A 19899-nucleotide genomic window follows, 5' to 3' on the forward strand; every position below is an offset into this window, starting at 1 on the left:
TGAGTTCTCTTTCTTTACAATGTCTGTTCACGACTGGTTAATCACTTAACCACAAACAACTATAACGTGTTACACCCTCAAAAAACCGAAAGCTCAACCAACGGCTAGGTTGGCCCTTTTGTTCCGCTCTAAAGGGCGAGTGTTCAAAAAAGTTCTTCTGGGGAAAAACATGATAACCAAATGAAATTGCTAAAATACCTTCAAAAAGATACTGATGACACACCAACGTAGCGGCGCTGCGGTTTGGACAGCGAAAAAAAAGAAAGGAACCTAAACAACGCCTTTCATTTTCTCCGCTTATAAGCACCACCAAATAAAGGAAAATCGAATCTCAAAAGAATACTGGACCAGTATGAAATAATTTACTGTTTCTGCTTGCAACTCTTTAATGGAAGAAGGGAGGATAACTTAACATCCATTGATGCGTTGCCGCAAAGTCAGCGCTCCTGGACTTTGTTAAGCGCACCTGCACATCTGCATAACTGTTTGCACACTTCACTTGCAAGAATGCTCTTTATTGGTGCATGAACTCGGCCTTCTTTTACATTGAGCTGAACACAGGTGCGTTTTTTCGCTCTGTACCGTTTTGGTGTGTGGCCTCGTTCTCAACGTGTAAACGCTTGTGCACGTTCCCTCTAGTACTTTATTATTTCTTAATTGTTGTTTATTTTCAGTACAAGATCCGCAACCGTGGCCTGCTGGTGAAGACCGGCATCGTGCTGGGATGCGTCATCGTGCTCTTCTTCATGCAGAGCTTTCCCAACCTGCACCTGAGCCTAGGTGAGAAACGACGTTCGTAGCAGCTTGGATATCGAAAGAAAAATGTGACGCCGAACCAGAAATCTGTTTTCAATAAGTGGTGCACGCTTCGGCTTCTAATTACGAGCAGCATGATAGACGCGACGTGAATTGCTCGGCATTCCTGTGAAATCCGAAGCGTCTCAAACTTCTTAAGTACACTTTTCAGGCCGGCGCCCTACTTTTTCTTTTGACATGAATTTACCGCCACAGCGGGCTCGACGTCGAACCATCGATTTCAAGAGCAGCGAATAATTTATTTATATATTTTCACACCTCAATGTAACACCCGAGCTATGTGTGATGTGTAGCGGAGAGCTTCCGTAACATTCTGACCCCGGTTGTCTAAATTGACGTAGACACTTAGATCTAATTACATGAATATTGCTGAAACCCCATCGAAATGCAGGTTCAGCAACGAAACGTCACAACCAACCAGCCACTGCGGTAGGTGTTGCTGGCGTTCAGCTTGTTCGCTGATGCTAAGCCTTTATAACATCGCTGACAGATGCTGTAAACAGCGATGTGCTAAGTGCAATAAACCATGATCTCCGAGATCGGGGGCCTAAAGAAAATAAATTATGGGGTTTTACGCGCAAAAACCGCTTTCTGATTTTGAGGCACGCCGTAGGGGAGGACTCCGGAAATTTCGACAACCTGGGGTTCTTTAACGTGCACCTGAATCTAAGTACACGGGTGTTCTCGCCTCCATCGAAATGCGGCCGCCGTGGCGGGGATTCGATCCCGCGACCTCGGGCTCAGCAGCCCAACACCATAGCCACTGAGCAACCACGGCGGGTCCTGATCGGACGCCTAGCTTCTATGTTTGGAACCCTGCCAATATGGGGTGTGCTCGAACGTGTTTGCAGCCTAATGACAGTCCCGCTGTGCGTCTTACGTCGTTCTTATCGTCCGGCGATGTGTAGCCGGCGCCGCCAGCTCGCTGGTGCCAACATCTCCTTACGCATCTACGCAAAAAAAAAAAAGACGACATTCTCGACGTACGGCCGCGCGTTCGTGCAAACCACGCCGTGGTGCAAACTGATAACTCGTTTTTTCTGACGCCTCTAATCGCCAAGGTCGGGGGAGCGGTTGTCCCGGAGCGTCTGAGCACTCCACGGCGTTCGTTGTAACAGGAGGTGTGTGCCCTACTTAACTATCCCGATTAACGTCTGCTCGGCGCAGGAAGCAGCTACGTGCCTCGACAACAGCTACGCACTTAGGCAACAGCTTAATCTTTCGCTGATCGGTAGCGGTAATCCGTGACGTCAATCTTGACGTCATCCAGTCGGAGAGGTCCGGCAAAATATCAGACGCGGCAGGGGCGTACGTAAGACGCATTACTCTACCGGGAAAGGAATGCGTCACGGGACGCGCGTGCCGATGCAGCGGGCGTCGTCTGCAGCAATCACTCTGGCGATAACGATAATAATTAAACAAAAAGGAGTGGCGGCACCGCCCATTGACGGAACACTGTTTCCAAACGCCACTGTTGACTACCGGCCTGTTGCTGCGCTCAGCCAGTTTGTTTGTGGGGACGTCGTGGAAAGGGCTTCGTCTAGGTGATGTGAGGCAATATACGCGCCCATCTCATCCAGACTGAGAAAAGTGCGTTGCGAAGAAAGCACAGACACCGACGATGCTTGGACCACATTTCCCCCCTTTCCATACATGCACCAATTAACTGGCCAAACATAGCGTTTTCATTTGACGCCATTTAACAAAGTCGTCTGCTCCTGGTGCAAAAAAAAAAGTATGTCGCAACTCGACGTCTGTTATTTGTCGGGCTCCATGAATGACAGCATATCAAGCACTAATATATGCAAAATAATAGTATATGATAATATATGAACAAGATAACACGAAAGACTACGAAGATGACATAGCAGGGACGGTAAATCCAAGCTGCACCAGGTTGGTTATCCTATACACTTGGCTAAGGAGCAAGGAGGAAATATATATAAGGTAAAGGAATGATGAAGATAGTAAAGAGGCATTCAGTGTTGAAAACGCTCGTAGATAAATCTCTGCTAGCAGTCGCAAGCGTTCGTACAGTCCATTGGCGTTCAAGACGCGCAATAGCGCTTTTGTGGCGTCGTGCATGGCAAAAGTGCGTCGGCCAATGTCCCAGAAATTTTTCCCTCCTAAAACGGTCTGTCATTCAAGCAGCTGAGGCTTCTAGCTCACAAATAGCAGTGCGAGATTGTGTAAATTCGACGCCCACCCACGAGTGATAAAACAAAGTTGTTTCGCGACGGGAACAGTGTGGGTGCCAGTCGGAGCCTCAAGTAAGGGACGAGTGAATACAAAGGGGATTCGGCGAATGGCGCTGCCCAAGTGTGATGTGGCGAGCGATCGAGCGAGGTTTGCGCGCAGCATCCGTTGACGGCAGCGGTACAGGCGCGTACACGTAGAGCACAGGTCTTGTATTGACTATTCGTGCGCGCAGCTTCATCTGCGCTCTCGTAAAATGGGTCTATTCTCGGGCTCATGGGGGAGCCCGTGCCTTATAGCATGCTCTATGTATAGCTGCTCGTGGGAACCACTACTAACACGGAAATATGCAGAGTTTGTAGGTTGCAGGCGCCTGCTGGAACACGTAATGTACGGCAACTTGAAATGTAAGGAACGACGACTATAAAAAAATGTCGTGATTGTGACCAGCAGTTTACCTTGTCAAAAGAAAGTTCTTTTTCTTCACTTACCACTGTTTTTCTTACTTTCTTTAGTTTGCCTGCGAGGATATGACAATTCTCACTCGTATTCCGTTTCAGTGTTGTTTTATTGCGGCGACGTCTGTTGAGAGTTCTTCACCCAAATTTTGTGGCGTCAGTCGCAGGCATCATCATCCTGTTTATGATCGCCGTCATGCTATCTTGATCGTGAAGCATGCGGGGAACCTTCCCGTCTCGGTGGGTCAGCGCATATTGCGTTGCGCTGCTAAGCACGAGGTCGCGGGCTCGAGTCCCAGCCGCGGCGGCCGCATTTCACAGGAGACTAAATTTAAAAAAAAAACACTCGTGTAATTAGATTTATGTGCACGTTAAAGAAGCCCAGGTGGTCCAAGTTAATCCGTAGTCCACCTCACTACGGCGCGCGCGCCTCACAATCATGTGTTTTCGGCTCGTAAAAACCAGAATTTAATTTTCAAATTTAATTTATTCAGGGTGATCGAAGAGCTCGGCTTATTGTTGGTAATGGCTGAATGAAGCCAGTTGAAGCATCCACATGGCGTGGCTTCATAGGATATCATGCTTTCTTAGCATAGGAAGTCGCCCGGAAGAACTCGCGATACATCGGCCACTGCCGAGGTTCGGACCCTGGTCCCCATAATGCGTAAGCCGTCGCGCCGTCATCATAACCACTGTCATGTTCGTCGTAGTCATATTACCTTTTTTAAAAGTTATTGTTGTTATTATCATCGTCGTCGTCATTGTGCTTGTATCCCAGACAATACGGCAGTACAACAGCTAAAGATGCAGGCGTCTCATCTGCTTCTGTTGGCTCTGCACAAAGTATCGGGACGCAGGCGAGCTGGCCCTTGCTGTGCTCACCGGGCCTGCAAGCAGGTCGGCCAGGCATGGAATGTGGCGAGGAGGCGTGGAAAGGGATGAGCGAAAACACGCGCCCAGGAGCCGCACTCCAGGCTCGGGCTGCGGTTGTTGATACACAGCGAGAACAATAACATGTGCAGATGGCCGGGCGTGTTTTTCAGGTTCTCAGCGGTAACCCTGCACACAACAGTTAAGCTAAACCAACCACATGTGCGCGCACTAGCCAGAAATGTGTACTCATGGTTCCTGGGCGCCAGAGGGGCTCTATCTTTCTTCTTTTTTTTCAGTTTTGATTTTCTAGAACGTGTGTCTATAATAACGACTTTTTCGTAGAAGAGCTTCAAAACGACTAAAAAGAGAAAAGGCTAGTGCACGTAAATGCGAGACGAGCTACACATGTTTGCTTCTTGCGTCCGGCTATCATTCATTCGTGTTAAACCCGCGCGATGGTTGTTTTAGAAGAAGATCGGCCCTTATGTTGGAGGCCTGCATAGCGAAGGGAACGTTGTTTTTATAGCGCATACCAGTCGTTTACAAGGTTCGCTGTTTCGCAAAGCACCTTAGATGAAGCCAAAGGAAATAGGAAGAGGGGGACGCGACGAGGAGGAGTTTTGAGAGAGAGCAGTATGCAGAGCAAGAATCTTCCCGGGATGGTTCAAATGTCCACACCCCAGTGAGGCGGTTATGGTTTCTTTCGGGCAAACCTTCTTTCCCGTCACTTCAGACTTTTCCCTGCCTTTTTTTTTTTTTTCGCCTCATGCGTGAGGCAGGAAATGCGTTACCTTAACGCTTGGTTACAGCAGACGAAACAGCGCTCTCGTACACTTCGAGCAGGGGTCGCACAGCCTCAACAGAAAAGAACACGACGGCGGTGAAACGCATCATCTACATTAGCCGCGCGTACACGAACGCGACAGGAGCGAATCGCGTCAATGTTTTAGCGCACTGCAGTATTGAAAACGTGGCGCAGTGCGCGAGGAAAACGCGCCGCCCTAATGCGTCATGAAACTGTAATGCACGCAGACCTGTTTGAACGGCCTGCGCATCGGGCCAACAGGACACGGTCGCTGCGAGGCGGCTGGCCCGCGTCTGCGCGACACCGGAAACTAGTGCGTGTTTGCGCTTGGCTTTTCAAGTACTACACGTAAGCGTTTCAAGTACTACACGTAAGCCGCATTAAGATGATGCGCCAGGAAATGCGATGCGACATGTCGCGTCCATAATAACGGCCGCTACGAACGCGACAGCATAGATACGTAGGGCCGTGCATAATCGTTCTAGCGCATCGCGTTCATGCAAATCGGAATAATGGATTGGAAAGACACGTCGCATTAATTTGTCAGGCGGAGCCAGGAGGTCGAAAGGTATAGGTATCGAGTTTAGATCGTTCGAGCAAGTGGCTGGGTCCCTCCATCTGACAGAGGGAAGGAAGGAAACGAGAAACGCTGATATGTGCGCTATTCCCGTGCCCTGTCGATGCGCGATGCAATCTTCTGTTACGCGCAGGCGGAAACGAGACGCCGCAGCTGTCGCGCGCCTATTACACACAACGCGCGCTACGTGTGAGCGCAAGACGCAAGATTTATTCCGTTCGCTAGAGTCGCATTCGTGCAAACGCTGCTATGTAGTTGCATGTTCGCTAGGCTTGTCATTCAAGTAAAGGGAAACATTGCACTGTAAAAGTGCGCTGCATTAAAGTGCGCCACACTGGAGCAGAGTCGGCAGGCACGTCGCATCGGAGAAACGAACGGATTGATTCTATGAGGGTTACTGGCGTCGATTCCAAGCATCACTTGTCGCCGTCTTGGGCTTGGTGTTTCTGACACCTACACACCGTCACCGCTAGGGTTTTTGTAGATAAATGTTGATCAGTTACATATCTTCTCGTCTGTATAGGGCGCCTTTATTGTTTATTAATGCCAACGTACCTTGTTAAGATTGCCTATGGCAGATCTCACAATTCCGCTTCACGAACCGGCTTATTCAAAGACGCGGGCATTGCTTGCACGGTAAATCGAAAGAAATAATTACAAATTTGACAATATTGCACAGTATAATTCTTATTCAAGTAATCGCTTTATAAGGTACATATTGCGCAATCCTTTAATGGTTCTACTGGATAGTGATGAGCTGATGGTTTGGACGCCCTAACGCTCAACGTGAGCCGCGCCCTTTAACCTTGGCGTACTTATTGCAATTTGCGAAGTGCTATAGTTACAGCCAAGCAAAGCGGACAGACAACAGAGTACAGGAAAATGTAGCGGAAAATAACTGTTCTCTTCTTTGAAATAGACAAGCAACAAGGGAGAAAGCTGTCTTTTCTTCCAGCGTCATTTCCGTTTTCCTTATTATTTTTGCTGGCCAAAAGTGGCCGCGTTTGCGTGTACACAGTTGCGGGCGCCATGGGTTGCCTATAGTTTGAGAGGGCGCCATTCTTCTTGCTCTTAACCATTCGCTATAGTACAAGCAAGGCTCCGTGGGTGACGGTGCTGAATCGGTCTTTGTTTGTACGCTGGTTCGGATCTCCGAGGTCATCGGTCTACATTTCAATTAAAAACCACAGTTAATTTCCCCAGTGCGCTCTTTAGCTTCATTTCCCGTCCGCTTTGTGTGTTTGTAACTAACCTAAATTGAGTCCCTCGGTTCACCTATACTTCTCGTTCAATCCTACGAATTGGGAGTTTCAATAGAGTGTAACACTGGGCGACTTGGTTCATCACCTTAGGGAAAGCAACGCAAAAATAGCGGCAACACAAGACGGAGAAGTGCGCCGGACAGACGCCCGATCCCGCGCACTTGTCCGTCTTGCATTGCCGCTCTTTTTTGCGCTGCTTTCATTCAGTGTGCCGTGCCAGCCTCAGGGGCCCCGGTATGCGCGCAGGCTGGATCGCCGTCCTGGGCGCGCTACTGCTCCTGGTGCTGGCCGACCTGGACGACCTGGAGCCCGTGATGGCGCGCGTCGAGTGGACCACGCTGGTGTTCTTCGCCGCGCTGTTCGTGGTGATGGAGGCGCTGGGCGAGCTGCAGCTCATCTACTTCATCGGCCAGCGCACGCAGGAGTGGATCGGCGCGCTGCGGCCGCAGTCGCAGCGCCCCGTGGCCATCCTCATCGTGACGTGGGTGTCGGCGCTCGCCTCGTCGCTCATGGACAACATCCCGTTCACCACCGCCATGGTCAAGGTGGTGACGGGCCTCTCCGAGGGCCCCGCGCTCGTGTACGCCCTCGCGTGGGGCGCCTGCCTGGGCGGCAACGGCACGCTCATCGGCGCCTCGGCCAACGTGGTCTGCGCCGGGGTCGCCGAGCAGCACGGCCACCGGTTCACCTTTTTCGACTTCTTCAGGTCGGTGCCGGGCACGATGCGGTCGGTTTTCGAGAGCCGTGTCCAGATAAGGACCGGAATAGAGTGCTTAGCGCATTATGGTCCAAATTTTAGAATTGAAGTGAGGAATGCATATTTCGGCCATATGAATGGTAAGAAGCCGGCAACAATTAAAGAAAAGAAAAGGAATTCTCAGTGTGGTTTTTTGGCCACACGTCAAAGAGGTTTCTCTTAAAGCGGCAGAAAATCGAGGCGTTGAAAGCAGCAAGCGGTTTTTCAAACTTCATATTCCACACTCATCGCGTTGGGAAGCATATGGCCACAACATATTTGTAGGCCAAGAAAGCGTTTGGAACACCGTCAGGTCCTGGCGGCTTTTTAACATTCAAGTTAGAACGTGAAACTGCTAACACCTTAACCAGCGCTAATCCAAAGAAGAAGAAAAAAGAAACCTGGCTGAACTTCGTTCCTACTGTTAGGAGCCGAGAAAGAAAAATACATTTACATCGAACTATTTTCGTCAAAAGTCATAATGGAAGCTCGACAAATACAACTAAACAAACGCCGCCCCCTGCCCGTGCCTTAAACCTATTCAAAGAAACTTCAGGTTCGTATGTGACCGAACTCTAGTTGACAAAATACTTGTTATGCAAGGGGTTTACAGGATCACTGCTCGCATTTTCTTCTTCGCCGTCCGATGTCCAGGTAGCCTCAGCCGCACGCTCCTCGACGCATTCGCAAAGGCTGTTGGGAACAGGTGCTTTAGAGTGACGTCAAACGTTCTCTCCTCAACCTTCTCTCGCACGCAGCAGGTGTTGCGTCTAGTTCAGCGGCGCGATGGGGACGCACGAGTGTTTCCTCGTTCACTCTATGCGCCCTGCGCTAAACAAACGTTGCAACCAAGGGGGCAATAATGCGCAAGTGAGGCAAGCACAAAGCGAACGGGTTAAAGCGTTAAGTCGCATGCATTGTGTGGCCGGACGTTTCGTATTAACATGCATTCGCACAATTTTTTCATGGGAATGTCATTACTTAGCAAGTGACATTTTATCGTCGTGTCACGGCTCCTATTGATATTGACGCTGTTACCCTTTACAATACTCTTCCACAAGTTGCCCTTCCACAGTACCAAAGACACCACTCCTACCGCGAGAAGACGCTTCTTAAGCCACAAAAAAAGAACACTAAAAACACTAAAGACGAGTGGTGACGCCGCCGTGAAGTTCTCGCACCAGCGCACTGTGACGTCATGGATTTCGACAGCGTCTGCTCCTGAGGTAATCTTTTAGCGGTGAAGGCAGACTGCATTGTGTTCTAAAAGAGCCAAAGACTGAATATGGGAAGTTTCGTAAACCTTTACTGAGCAAACGCGATGTAAAGACGAAAAAAATACATAATACACTTTGAAATCCGTGACGCCACATTGGTTAAAATTCTTAATTTCTCAACTCGAAAACTGACGTTCTCCGCGCTTCGCTATGCGAAGTTAAGAAACAGTGGCAGTGTCTCCTGTCTCCTGACGTCACTGAAATGCACGCATTGGTTGAATGGAAAGGTCGCCCGACTCTGTGGATTGAACGACACTTGCAGACAAGTTATCCTTTCCTGCGGTCAGTGCAGAACCGATCACAGCTCTCGTGCGACGAGAAATGGGAAGGTAGGCCTATTTAGGACCGGCTATCCCAAGTCCCAGACATTAATCAGCAAAAGAAGAGACGAAAACAATAACGCAATAATAAAGTACTAAAGCAAGCACTGCGCAAACTATAAATTTTAACTAGCGCATTAACACAACGAACTGTTAGCTGGCCACTCACTTTTGCGTGATTGGCCCACGCAAAACCTCTTTTGAAAGCTTTCGTCGTACTCCCGTTGGATTGCGTTCACTTCGCTTTATGTAATGTTTATGTGGGGCGGGGGCGAGGGAGGGGTCGAGATCTTATTAAAATTCAGTTGTGTTATGAACGGTTCAAGACGTTCCTCCCTAAAAAACTTTAAGGGTGTGATCAGCACTGCCTTTGTTTGTTATTGATGTGCATATATAGCGGCACATTCACAGCCTCTCCCGCGCCGTCGTATTCGTATAATCACGCTTTGTTCTTGCCTGTTTTGTATGCCTGCGAAACCTGGCAAGCAGAGAAATAACAGTGCGCCGTTCTTCTGCCGGCTGACTGTGAATGACTCACTATTATTTTCCTTATCTCTCCTCATCTGTTCTTCCCTTTTCCCCCTCCCCAACTGTGGGGTAGGCAACCGGGCGCGTCCTCGGTTAACCTCCCCGCCTTTCCCTCTTCCTCTCTCTCTCTCTGCCGGTGTTATCGAAGAAACATGAATGCACGGTACCGTATTACATATGCGTCGCTAGAGGATTGCTCGGCAGCGAGGAGGTGTGTTCGTGGGGCTGCGCGCATGTGTGCTCCTGAGCACAAGAATTTCCCGCGACATTTTACGCGCGCTTTTCTTCTCCGCACCGAAGCGTGCCGCGCGCTGGCAGAGCGGCATTGTGCGTAACCGCGCGAGCACGCGGCAGCACCGGCATTCCTGGAGGAGCTCTCATTAATTAAACCCTATAGACGCATTCCACGCGTTGATGCGGCAGCCTTTCGCTCCTCGCTTTTAGCATTTCCCGGATGGCCGACGTTAGTTATTATTCGCGCATCGTTTCTCTCAAATTTTCCGCGAAGACTGCGCGCGGAAAGAAAAACGAAGCAAAAAGAAAGAAAAATGGCGTAGCACGCGGGCCTCGTCGTCTTACACGAAGGAAGAGCAAATGGAATTTGGGAAGGAGGGAGTGTAGGGGATATGCCTTATCATTTTCGTTTTTGGTAAAGCAAAGTCATATATACACACACATATATATATATATATATATATATTGTCGCGTTGTAGTGACGCTGAAAAACACAGTAGCGAAAACTAGGAATCACAGCAAAACTAACTCTTTATTGGGCGATCCTGTGCCCGCCGCAAACACGAGTAACAGTCAAGCACAACGATAGTGGCGAGTAGAGTCGACGATCGTCGAAAATTTGACCTGCTTATCAGACACGTCGGCTTGTAACAACGCCCAGTGAACATACCATGGTAATCGCTGGCGATGACGTCATTTCGAGAATGTGCTACGCCAGCAGTCGCGTCGGCGCGGAGAATTTGATTACTCAACAGTCTGAGGCAACATCGCCAACAGTCACGAACCGTCGATAACATTCGAGAGACTTCCGATACAGAAAGGCGCGTCTTGCGCTGAGCGACAGCCTTTAACATTTGTTAGCCGGTGAAACGCGGTCACCACATAAAAGATAAACGAGCCTGCGTGCCAGTACATATATATATAGATATATATATCTGTCCTACCCCTGCAGATGATGTAATGGCGACCGGCTCTGATCTCTACTGAATTACGCAATCAAACGAAAGGCACTTAAATATTCTTAGAGCAAGATATATGCGCCTTCAAGCGTATGATTCCTTTATCAAATCGAAACTTTAAGTGTCTTCTTTATCTGGGTTTGTGATCCGATTTCGCGATCGCTTAGGTCACGTGGTTCACGCGTTGAGAGTCCCCGTGCCTTGAAAGGTAAGCAAGTAATCGATATCTTGCCGAGCACGGCGGAGAAGATGAACAGTTTTGTAGCATTTAACTAACTGCTTCGCGAAAACATAGCCACACGTAGCTTCCAAGTGGTGCGTTGGATAATGGATATCCTTCTACGATGGCGCCTACCCACAGCGGGGGATTGGCCAAGATTTGGATGAAATTAGGAAGATGCTGTTAATACAAAATTGGCAAAAGTGTCAGGTGGAAATGGATAAAAATAATGTTTGGAGAATTTAAGAGGATCGCCTTGAAACAACTACGAATTTCTCCCACGTCTGAGCAAACATGCCTGCGGTATAGTTTTCAAAGAGGAGACTCCTGGAGAAAGAATATTAGAATGGAAAAAATTAAACCAAGTTGCCTGAACGTTGGTTCTAAAATGTTTTTCCTTGAAGAAGAAAAACGGTGGCAGAATAAGAAAAAATAATAATCTATGGTCTCATCTTCTGCCCGAATTTGGCACAGAGGGGAGGGCGCCAGACCAGCCCTGTGACGATAAAAGTTTAATACTGGTATTCGGCAGCGTAATCGGGTAAAAATTACTTCAGTTTTTCCGGTGGGAAACGAATTTTTGTGCCTATAGAATAGGTGCCGACATTCTGAAACATTTTCTATCGTTGGGTTCATAAAGCCTTGAGCAATTCAGTTTCGGTTTCAGTTTATTATTCTTTAAGTACAATGAATGGGTAAGAGACAATATACAGACGACGGTCCCAAAGTCAAACTGCAACGGTACCCTAGGTTAATAATAACAATTGAGAGATGTACTAAAGATGAGCAAGCTAAGTAAACGAAACAAACACAACCGCGAAAAATGCAACATAGAAAAATTAAATAAACGAAAACAAATTGTTTGTATACAAGCCTATAGTTCATTTAAAAAAAAGACTGTCAATACCAACAAATGGCAACTGTAGTGCAATGAATGACGTAAAGTTAGTTATACATGTGAAAAAGCTTTAGGGCATGACTAAATGCTTGAAATGATTAAGATTTAATGGTGTTGGGTAAAGCACTCCATAGTTTTATAGCAGCGAAGGATGTCATTTTTCATAATTAGAAACAGCCATGGCCATTAGAAAATTGGAGTTACGTGCAAACCTGGTATTATTATTAATAATGAGGTGCCTGGAATCAATGAATTGGTATGAAAGCTGTTTAGTAAGTAACTTATAAAGCATAATTATTAGGTCGTAGTTGAACAAGTTCGTTACAACAAGGATGTTAATTTTCACAAAGTAATAGAGCAGCACTCGTGAAGAACCCGCTGTTAGTGATAATGCGTATTGCTTGGATTTGTAAGCGCTCAATAGACGAGATATGACAGTGATATGTGTTTCCCCGGGAAAGAATGCCGTAATTATTGTGGCTGTTAATGAAAGCAAAGTATAATGTTAATAATGCGTCTTTGGAGAAATATGCTCTTGATTTGATTAATGCTCTAATACCGAAGGTACACTTTTGCTTAATGAAGGCAATGTGTTGAGAAAACTTTAGGTTATAATCTAATTTGGTGCCGAAAAATGATACACAGTCGGGAGACGGGAATGGGGTGACCATCTAGAGTTATCTCAGGCATACCAGGTAGTATTATTTGGCTAGATCGGAAAATCATGAATTGAGTTTTGGAATGATTGATAACTAAATGATTGGAAGAACACCATGCAACAACATGGTCAAGCTCACTGTTTAGGTTAACATGTTTAGTTTAATTGCATATATCCTGAAGATAGTAGCAGTTAGGTAATATGATGCCAGAAGTAATGATAGTACAGGGCCATTGAGGGCCACTCTCGCGAGATTGTCACCCATTTCGTTCTTGTATAACCCCTCATGACGTGGCACCCAAAGTCATCTAATTAAGTTTATGTGGGCAGGCACTATAGAAAATAAAGTGTACGTAAAAGGTTAGTACCACTATTTGTTGTGAGCGGTGTACATAAAGATAAAAAATCCGTTATTATGACTGTCGTTTACATTGATGAATTTAGTTTACGTAAGCCTAACACTACAGCTAGTAATTCAGCCAGAAATACGGATAAGCCGTCCGGAATCCTGATGGAGAATGACCAGTCTAAAACAGCAGCGAAAATGCCAATACCAGATTTTTCTCCACACTGTGAGGCGTCTGTTGTAATGACCGCATTTATAGCTAAACTGAATAGATGTCCTTGTAATAGTCCATTTAATATGTTATGAGAGAAAAGTTTTGCATTGTTTGGGTAGACGTCATCACAGACGATTTGTAGGCTCTCTCGCACACCACAAACGGGTGGCACCTCCCAAACACGTACATTTAAGGGATTGATCACCTGCGGTGTATGAAACCGGGGCCAGTGTATACTCCGAAGAATAATGCAAGCTGGGAAGTCAACATGTTTTTCCATCTTCTAATAGGGGTTTCGCACATATTTAAGGATGTTTGCACCGTCAGCAAACGAATTCTGCACAATATTAACGGCAACCGTCATGACTTCTTGATGTAATACGTTATTAGCGACAAATTTCGGCAATCCGCAGCACAATGCCGCTCAATCAGAACAAGGGGGGCATAATTTATAAGCAGGCGCACCATAAAATAGTACACATCCAAATTCTAAAATGGACCGCACATACATTTTATATATCGTAAGTAGTGGATCTCTCCGCATCCCCGACCGACTGCTGCATATCTTATGCAGCATGCCAACTGCTCTCACTCCTTTTTTAACTATATGGTCAATGTGCCCAAGCCATCTGAGGAAACCTTCGTAGACTCACCATATATGTATTTCACCGACTCTACTTGAGGTATATTCTCGAGACGGTAGGATAGCGATATGTTAGCGGTGTCATTAAGAGGAAAAACCACGAGCACTTTCTAACGTTAAGTGAAAGGCGAATCTTGCTTAACCAGGTTTCATGGGGTAAGGCTAGTTCTGTAGTCCATGATATAAGGAGTGAATATCACTGTCTGATGCAAATAAACCAATATCCTGTGTGCATACACATGATTGGCCATCTGGATGCCGAGGAATGGAACTCATCAGAACGCTAAATAATAATAGCGAAGTGACATCTGTGTCTGTGTTAACCAGATTACCAGTAGCAGACCCCCATGGAAGGGAAAGCCGAAGTTTCGATACCGTCATTAGAAGGATGGGTACCTGAGCTTCTATCACTATAGTTTGTGGCTTACGATCAACTATTGGGGTCGTTGCAGGACTTAGACAGGTGGCTTGCATCAAATGAGATAGTGACTTAAAATGCCCTGCGATATGCATTCCCCAAGGCTCATTACCAGCCGTTCCATATCTTTTGTAACTGCTTTTTCCACAGCGGTCTTTTATGGTTGCTGTTAGCGATACGTCCGTGGTAAGAGCTTGTCACGCCAGTGGCGTAGTAACGGGGGGGTGTCATATATGTCTCGAGACCCCGCTCTTTTCACTAGGTTGACTAGGCGTAAATGGTAGAGAATCCTCCGGTAACCAGCAGCCCGAGCTCGTGTACCCGGTGCACCAGATGTGTAATGTCAAAGAAATGTCGGCTGCAGCTTTATCAATATTGTGCGTAATAATTAAACTAATGTGCGGACTAAAAACTTACTGCGCTAAGCGGTCGTTAAACTACTCGCCTTAGCGGAACGTTTCATGTGCGGTACGCTCAGGCTCATGCGTCGCTAAGCACACAGTCTAGCGATGTGACTTTTGGGTCCCTCTTCCGTTTAGTCTGCGCAATATTAAAGTAAGATGCATTAAATAGCTGTTTAATTAGCAATTATAGAGGAAACATTGCAATTCGGGAGTTGAGAACCCAAAGTCACATTACCTCAACGAAAACTTATTCTCTAAACAAAACCGTCTTGGGTGCTAGAGCCTGCAGTAGTTTGGCACAGCGGGCGCCCCAATATGGCAGTACCGAAAGAAATATGAAATTGTGCACCAGTGACATTGATCCCTCCATCCTCTCCATTGCGAGTGCAGACCAACTGTAGCGCAAGCTTTCGCTGTCACGAGCTTCATCGCGACCTTCTCTCTCTCTTCTTTTTTTTTCTCTTTTTGGCATGGTGACGTTAAGAATCAACACGAAGCGTACTCTATTCGTTGGCACACTTGTGGCGGTACCGCAGCTCGTATAATCACGTTTGCCAATAGCAGCAAATAAAGAAAGACTTTATGGATCAGAATGAGGAGAACTCGTAATGTAATAGCATTGTCGCTCGCGCAGCAGGGAATCAGGTGGCGTTTTCTAACAGGGTGGGGAGGTCAGCGTCACTGACGCGCTATTTAATTTTCGTTTTGGATCAGGACCGCCACAGCCAAAATACTGCACGCCGTAGTACCTACGGCGATTTCTGTTATGTTGTTGGACAACATATCACTGTCGGGCTGCAATTTTTCAAATGCAATATTGCCTCTAAAATCGCTAATTAAAAATTTACTAAAATATTTTTGTTACTTGTGAGCCATTTTCCACGATGCCGCATATGTATTGGCTGCCAAGCATTACAGTCTTAGAGCAGACGTGCAAATGAGCTTATCGCAATTATCAGTGCAGCACCCTGTGTTATTTATTTGGTGCAGAAAATGAAACAGCATGTGTACCTGCTACATTCGCGATTTCTGGGAGCGAAAGCGAAGTTGAGGGGGGGGGGGGGGGGGGGGGACATGCGCGGTATCCAAGGTGGCTGTACTGGTGCTTGAACATCACCCCCTTCTCCCCAAGATGTTCTACATCCTCGCCTTCCTGTTTGCACCCGGAGAGGGGGGGGGGGGGGGGGGGCTGACAGAAGACCTATGGGCCCCGGGTGCCAGACAACCTAGCTACTCCACTGCCAACCGCCCTTTCTTTCACAATGCTTATCGCCTCCTTCCTAGAGCAACGTCGTCTGTCAATTGTTTCAGCCGCCTGCAATTCTTGAACCCTAACTGAGCAGTCAGAATTCACCACAAAGGTAGCATCGCTCATCGTGGGCACTACAATCACTTTGATCGTGCTCTTCTCCACATGTGCAACAACGTTGACTTGACTTCCACCCTGTACTACTGTGGTCGTATTGCCAGCAATTACGACATTGTAGCAGGCACAATGCCAGAGATTCAACTCTGAACACAAGGGCCCACACCTTTAGTTCTGATGGACAGAAAGTTCCTGCGAATGTTGCAAGCACCGATTCTGTTGGGGTCCTCTTATTGTCTGCCACTCGATTGCAACGATAAACAGCAATTAATCCAGTTCCAGACAATCTCTCTGATGTTTCTGACGGAGATAGATCAGCATAGACACCTTTGACTATTTTTTTACTGCATGCGAGGTGAGCAGGGACGAAGGCACTCACCGGCAGTGACGCGAATAATGAACACTTAAGCAAATTCGCGACACAGGTCTGTCTGGTGATCTGCACACGATACCTCCGCGGCCGAACTGTTTCACTTCTGTGATGGTCTTGAATGCAGAGGTAGCAGCACGTATAAATTTCTGGATAGCCTGAGGATTGGTCAGCCGTATAGAGCCTCCATTGGAAGGAACCAGAGCCACCGGGATGGTATACTCCCGCCACTGCGGGAGTAGCAGTGGCGGGAGTAGCATCCAAGGGGATAGAGGCCGTCAAAGGAAAAAAACCCCTGCCGGGGGAGTTTTTGGACCCCAGCCTAGGATGATTAAGAAATCAACCAGTGAGCCTAGAAAAGCATAATACCATCCAAAACCTAACCAAGTAACAGGAGCCACAGACGGGTCCGAGGAACGTTCGAACGGAGGACATAACTTTTTCTTTCTTTATCTTAGTTACTTGCCTGTCCTTAAACAAACGCCTATTGCTCCATGACATTCGCCTGTAATTGTAGCCACTTGTCGTTTGATTTAAAGGACAAGTGCTGCATGATCGTCACGGCGCAAGCCTGGCTTGACTTCAAAGTTCGCGACCTGCATGCTTTACCCTTAATACTGCACCCTTGGTTAGAGCCTCCGGAATGTCTGCGCTAGGATGGAATGTCTCAGGAATGCCGCCGGTTTTGCCTTGCTGAATTTTTCGTTCCCTGATTTTTTTTCATTGCTAGTGTTCAGGTGCGCACCTTACCCTTTTCTTCTTGGTTTTATTTATTTTTTGTTTATGCTGAGCGAGCTCATTCAAGGGCAATTTGCTATGCTTCCTGAACCTTAGCCTATATCCTTCGACGGATTTCTACAACTTGTTTAGAGGTCTGTGTCGGCGACGACAGCTACGACAACCGCACAACTTTATCCTTTCTTTCTCCCTTTCTTTGGCGCTATCTGAGGGCATTACCTTATTAGGATTGCGAATTGGGCAAATTTGTAACGGTCCTTCTACAACGCTTTTGCTAGTGCTGTTGAATAATGATTTTACCTCCTGTGTGGTCTCCATAGTGGTCTCCATCGTGATTTCCATCGTGGATATATGGCATGTTTAGAGCCCACGACGATGGTTATAAGAGCGAGAGCAGCAACGACCGCAATATCAACCACTGCAACAAACAACGACGACAACGACAAGAACGACAGTACAATCTTTCCTGGAGATGTATGCATCTCCACAGAGGAGGTCACAATGTGTTTTCATAATTGAGTCGGCCTCATTTTTTAACCATCAGTGGCCTCGTTAACGTTGCCTTCAAGTTGATTGCATAAAAAAAAAAACATTGCGCCCATTAAACGTTCACCTACTCTATGTGGTCTTACTAAATTTCTGCTTTGCTAAAATTGAATTTGATGACATTTTTTTCCAAACCATGCTAAACATTTGCCCTTTCATTACCTGAATGGTATTTTGGAGGACAAGCTTACACACCTATAGATACAAAGACCGTAATAGCGACTGATGCTTTCGTCTGCGAAGGGAAGCCAGCTGTGAGCATCGCATCACCCCGTTCATATTTATCTTTTTTCCATACGACTACCTGACTTCTCGCGTATCTTTCAGGTTGAATTATTGGCAGTGGTTTTTAGCTTTATGCAAATTACCCCCATGTCTGTCGCAAGCAGTAATTTTTACCGTCCGTCCGTCCGTCTATAATCGTGCCCAATTCGTCAAATCCCCAAGAAGCAGTCAATTCTCTTCGCCGTCGTCCTTCTTATGTCGTCGTCGTCATACAGCCATAGTCATGCTGTCGTGGTCGTTCCACGTTCGTCATTACTTCGATGTCATGCATCGCATGCGCATGATCGACAGCCGCAAGTTTGTGTAGAGCGAGACGGCTCCTGGCGAAAGTGTGTCCAGCTTGACCGTGCTTCATACTTGCAATTTGTCGCTAAACGAGAACGGCGTTCTTCCCTAACGCCAATGAAGACTTCACTTAAGCAGATTCTCGCAGCTTATGGGATCCGCATATGTATTCCCACGCTTTATTTATTTATTTATTTATTTATTTATTTATTTATTTATTTATTTATTTATTTATTTATTTATTTATTTATTTATTTATTTACTTACTTATTTTGCCATTCTGAAAATATCATGATTCATCCTATGTAGTGCTCTTTTGTTGCTTTTCAGTCGCCTCACAAAGAAGGAGAAGAAAAAATACACCGAACACACTGAACCACACGCCAATCAGAACTCATTTCTGGTATTTCACCTCCGCTTGACTATTTCTGCCCCATGGCAATATGTTTAGTGCATGACTCGGGCTTAATGAAACTCACTTTAACAAAACTGTCGGATAAACTAAACGTGGGCACCGGTTTCGGCTAGTCGCCCTTTATGACATAATAGCAGCACGTTATACAATAAATACACATAACACACAATTAATCAATAACCGCACAATAATTGCATTGGTGGTTGAACAGAACTGGTACCGAAATATAGCATCGCAGTGCACTCGCTCAGCGTTGTGATGTTCTGACCCTGAGCACGATGTCGCGGGTGCGATTCCCGATATGAGCGGAATTCAAGAACGCTCGTGTTTACCGAACTTATGGGTCATTCATTCATTCATTCATTCATTCATTCATTCAACCAATCAACCAATCAATCGATCAATCAATCAATCAACCAAGTTAACATGGACATTGACTGTTGCAGCACTGCTTACAAAAGTCTGTAGCACTCCAACATTCGCGTCAAAAGATAACATCTAACAGGAAAAGATTGAGGCAGTTGATAGGCTCGCTGTAGAATTAAACACAGTTACTCTGTGGCACCCTGTTTACCAGCTTATGAGTGTTTGCCATACCTTGCGCGTAGCGATGGCAACCAGGGCAAGGCCTGAATTTTTCCGCAGTGCCGCTTTAAACAGCAAGACCTTATACGCGCATTTCCTGTTCAACCACTCGCGTATTCACTCGTGTAATACTTTCTGTATAGATGAGCCAGGAAAATTGACTCGCAGCGCTACTGTATCACTTCTTGCACACCTCTTTATGTTAATTAAACTGGACACTTCTGAAAAAAAAAAAAACTACTTTTTTTTTTAATTTCCTGTCCTCGGCGTAGACGAAAACTGCGGCTAAAGAGAACGCTCCTGCCACTCTGCCTCGAGTTCTGTTTGAGTTCTTTACGTTTGTCCTTCAATACCAGTCCGCCGTTCTCGCTGAATTCGCAGGCGCTGGCGAGGCACTGGAAGTGTGCACGCCGCTGCTCCGCATTTAGAACGAGCTGCGCCCGCGGCGCGACCCGGCTCGCTCCGAC

At 46.7% G+C, this 19899-nt stretch overlaps 1 protein-coding gene across 1 annotated transcript in view; it reads left to right on the forward strand.

Annotated features, from left to right (window-relative positions):
• LOC135909713 (P protein-like) overlaps positions 1-19899 on the forward strand; it is a 309452-nt gene that overhangs the window by 247177 nt on the left and 42376 nt on the right. The window contains exons 8-9 of the mRNA XM_070535353.1: positions 675-780; positions 7234-7693. Coding sequence (XP_070391454.1) covers positions 675-780; positions 7234-7693 — 566 coding nt within the window. The remainder of the gene's footprint in view (positions 1-674; positions 781-7233; positions 7694-19899) is intronic.

This window comes from Dermacentor albipictus, chromosome 3 (genome assembly GCF_038994185.2).
Source record: "Dermacentor albipictus isolate Rhodes 1998 colony chromosome 3, USDA_Dalb.pri_finalv2, whole genome shotgun sequence".
Taxonomy (NCBI): Eukaryota; Metazoa; Arthropoda; class Arachnida; order Ixodida; family Ixodidae; genus Dermacentor; species Dermacentor albipictus.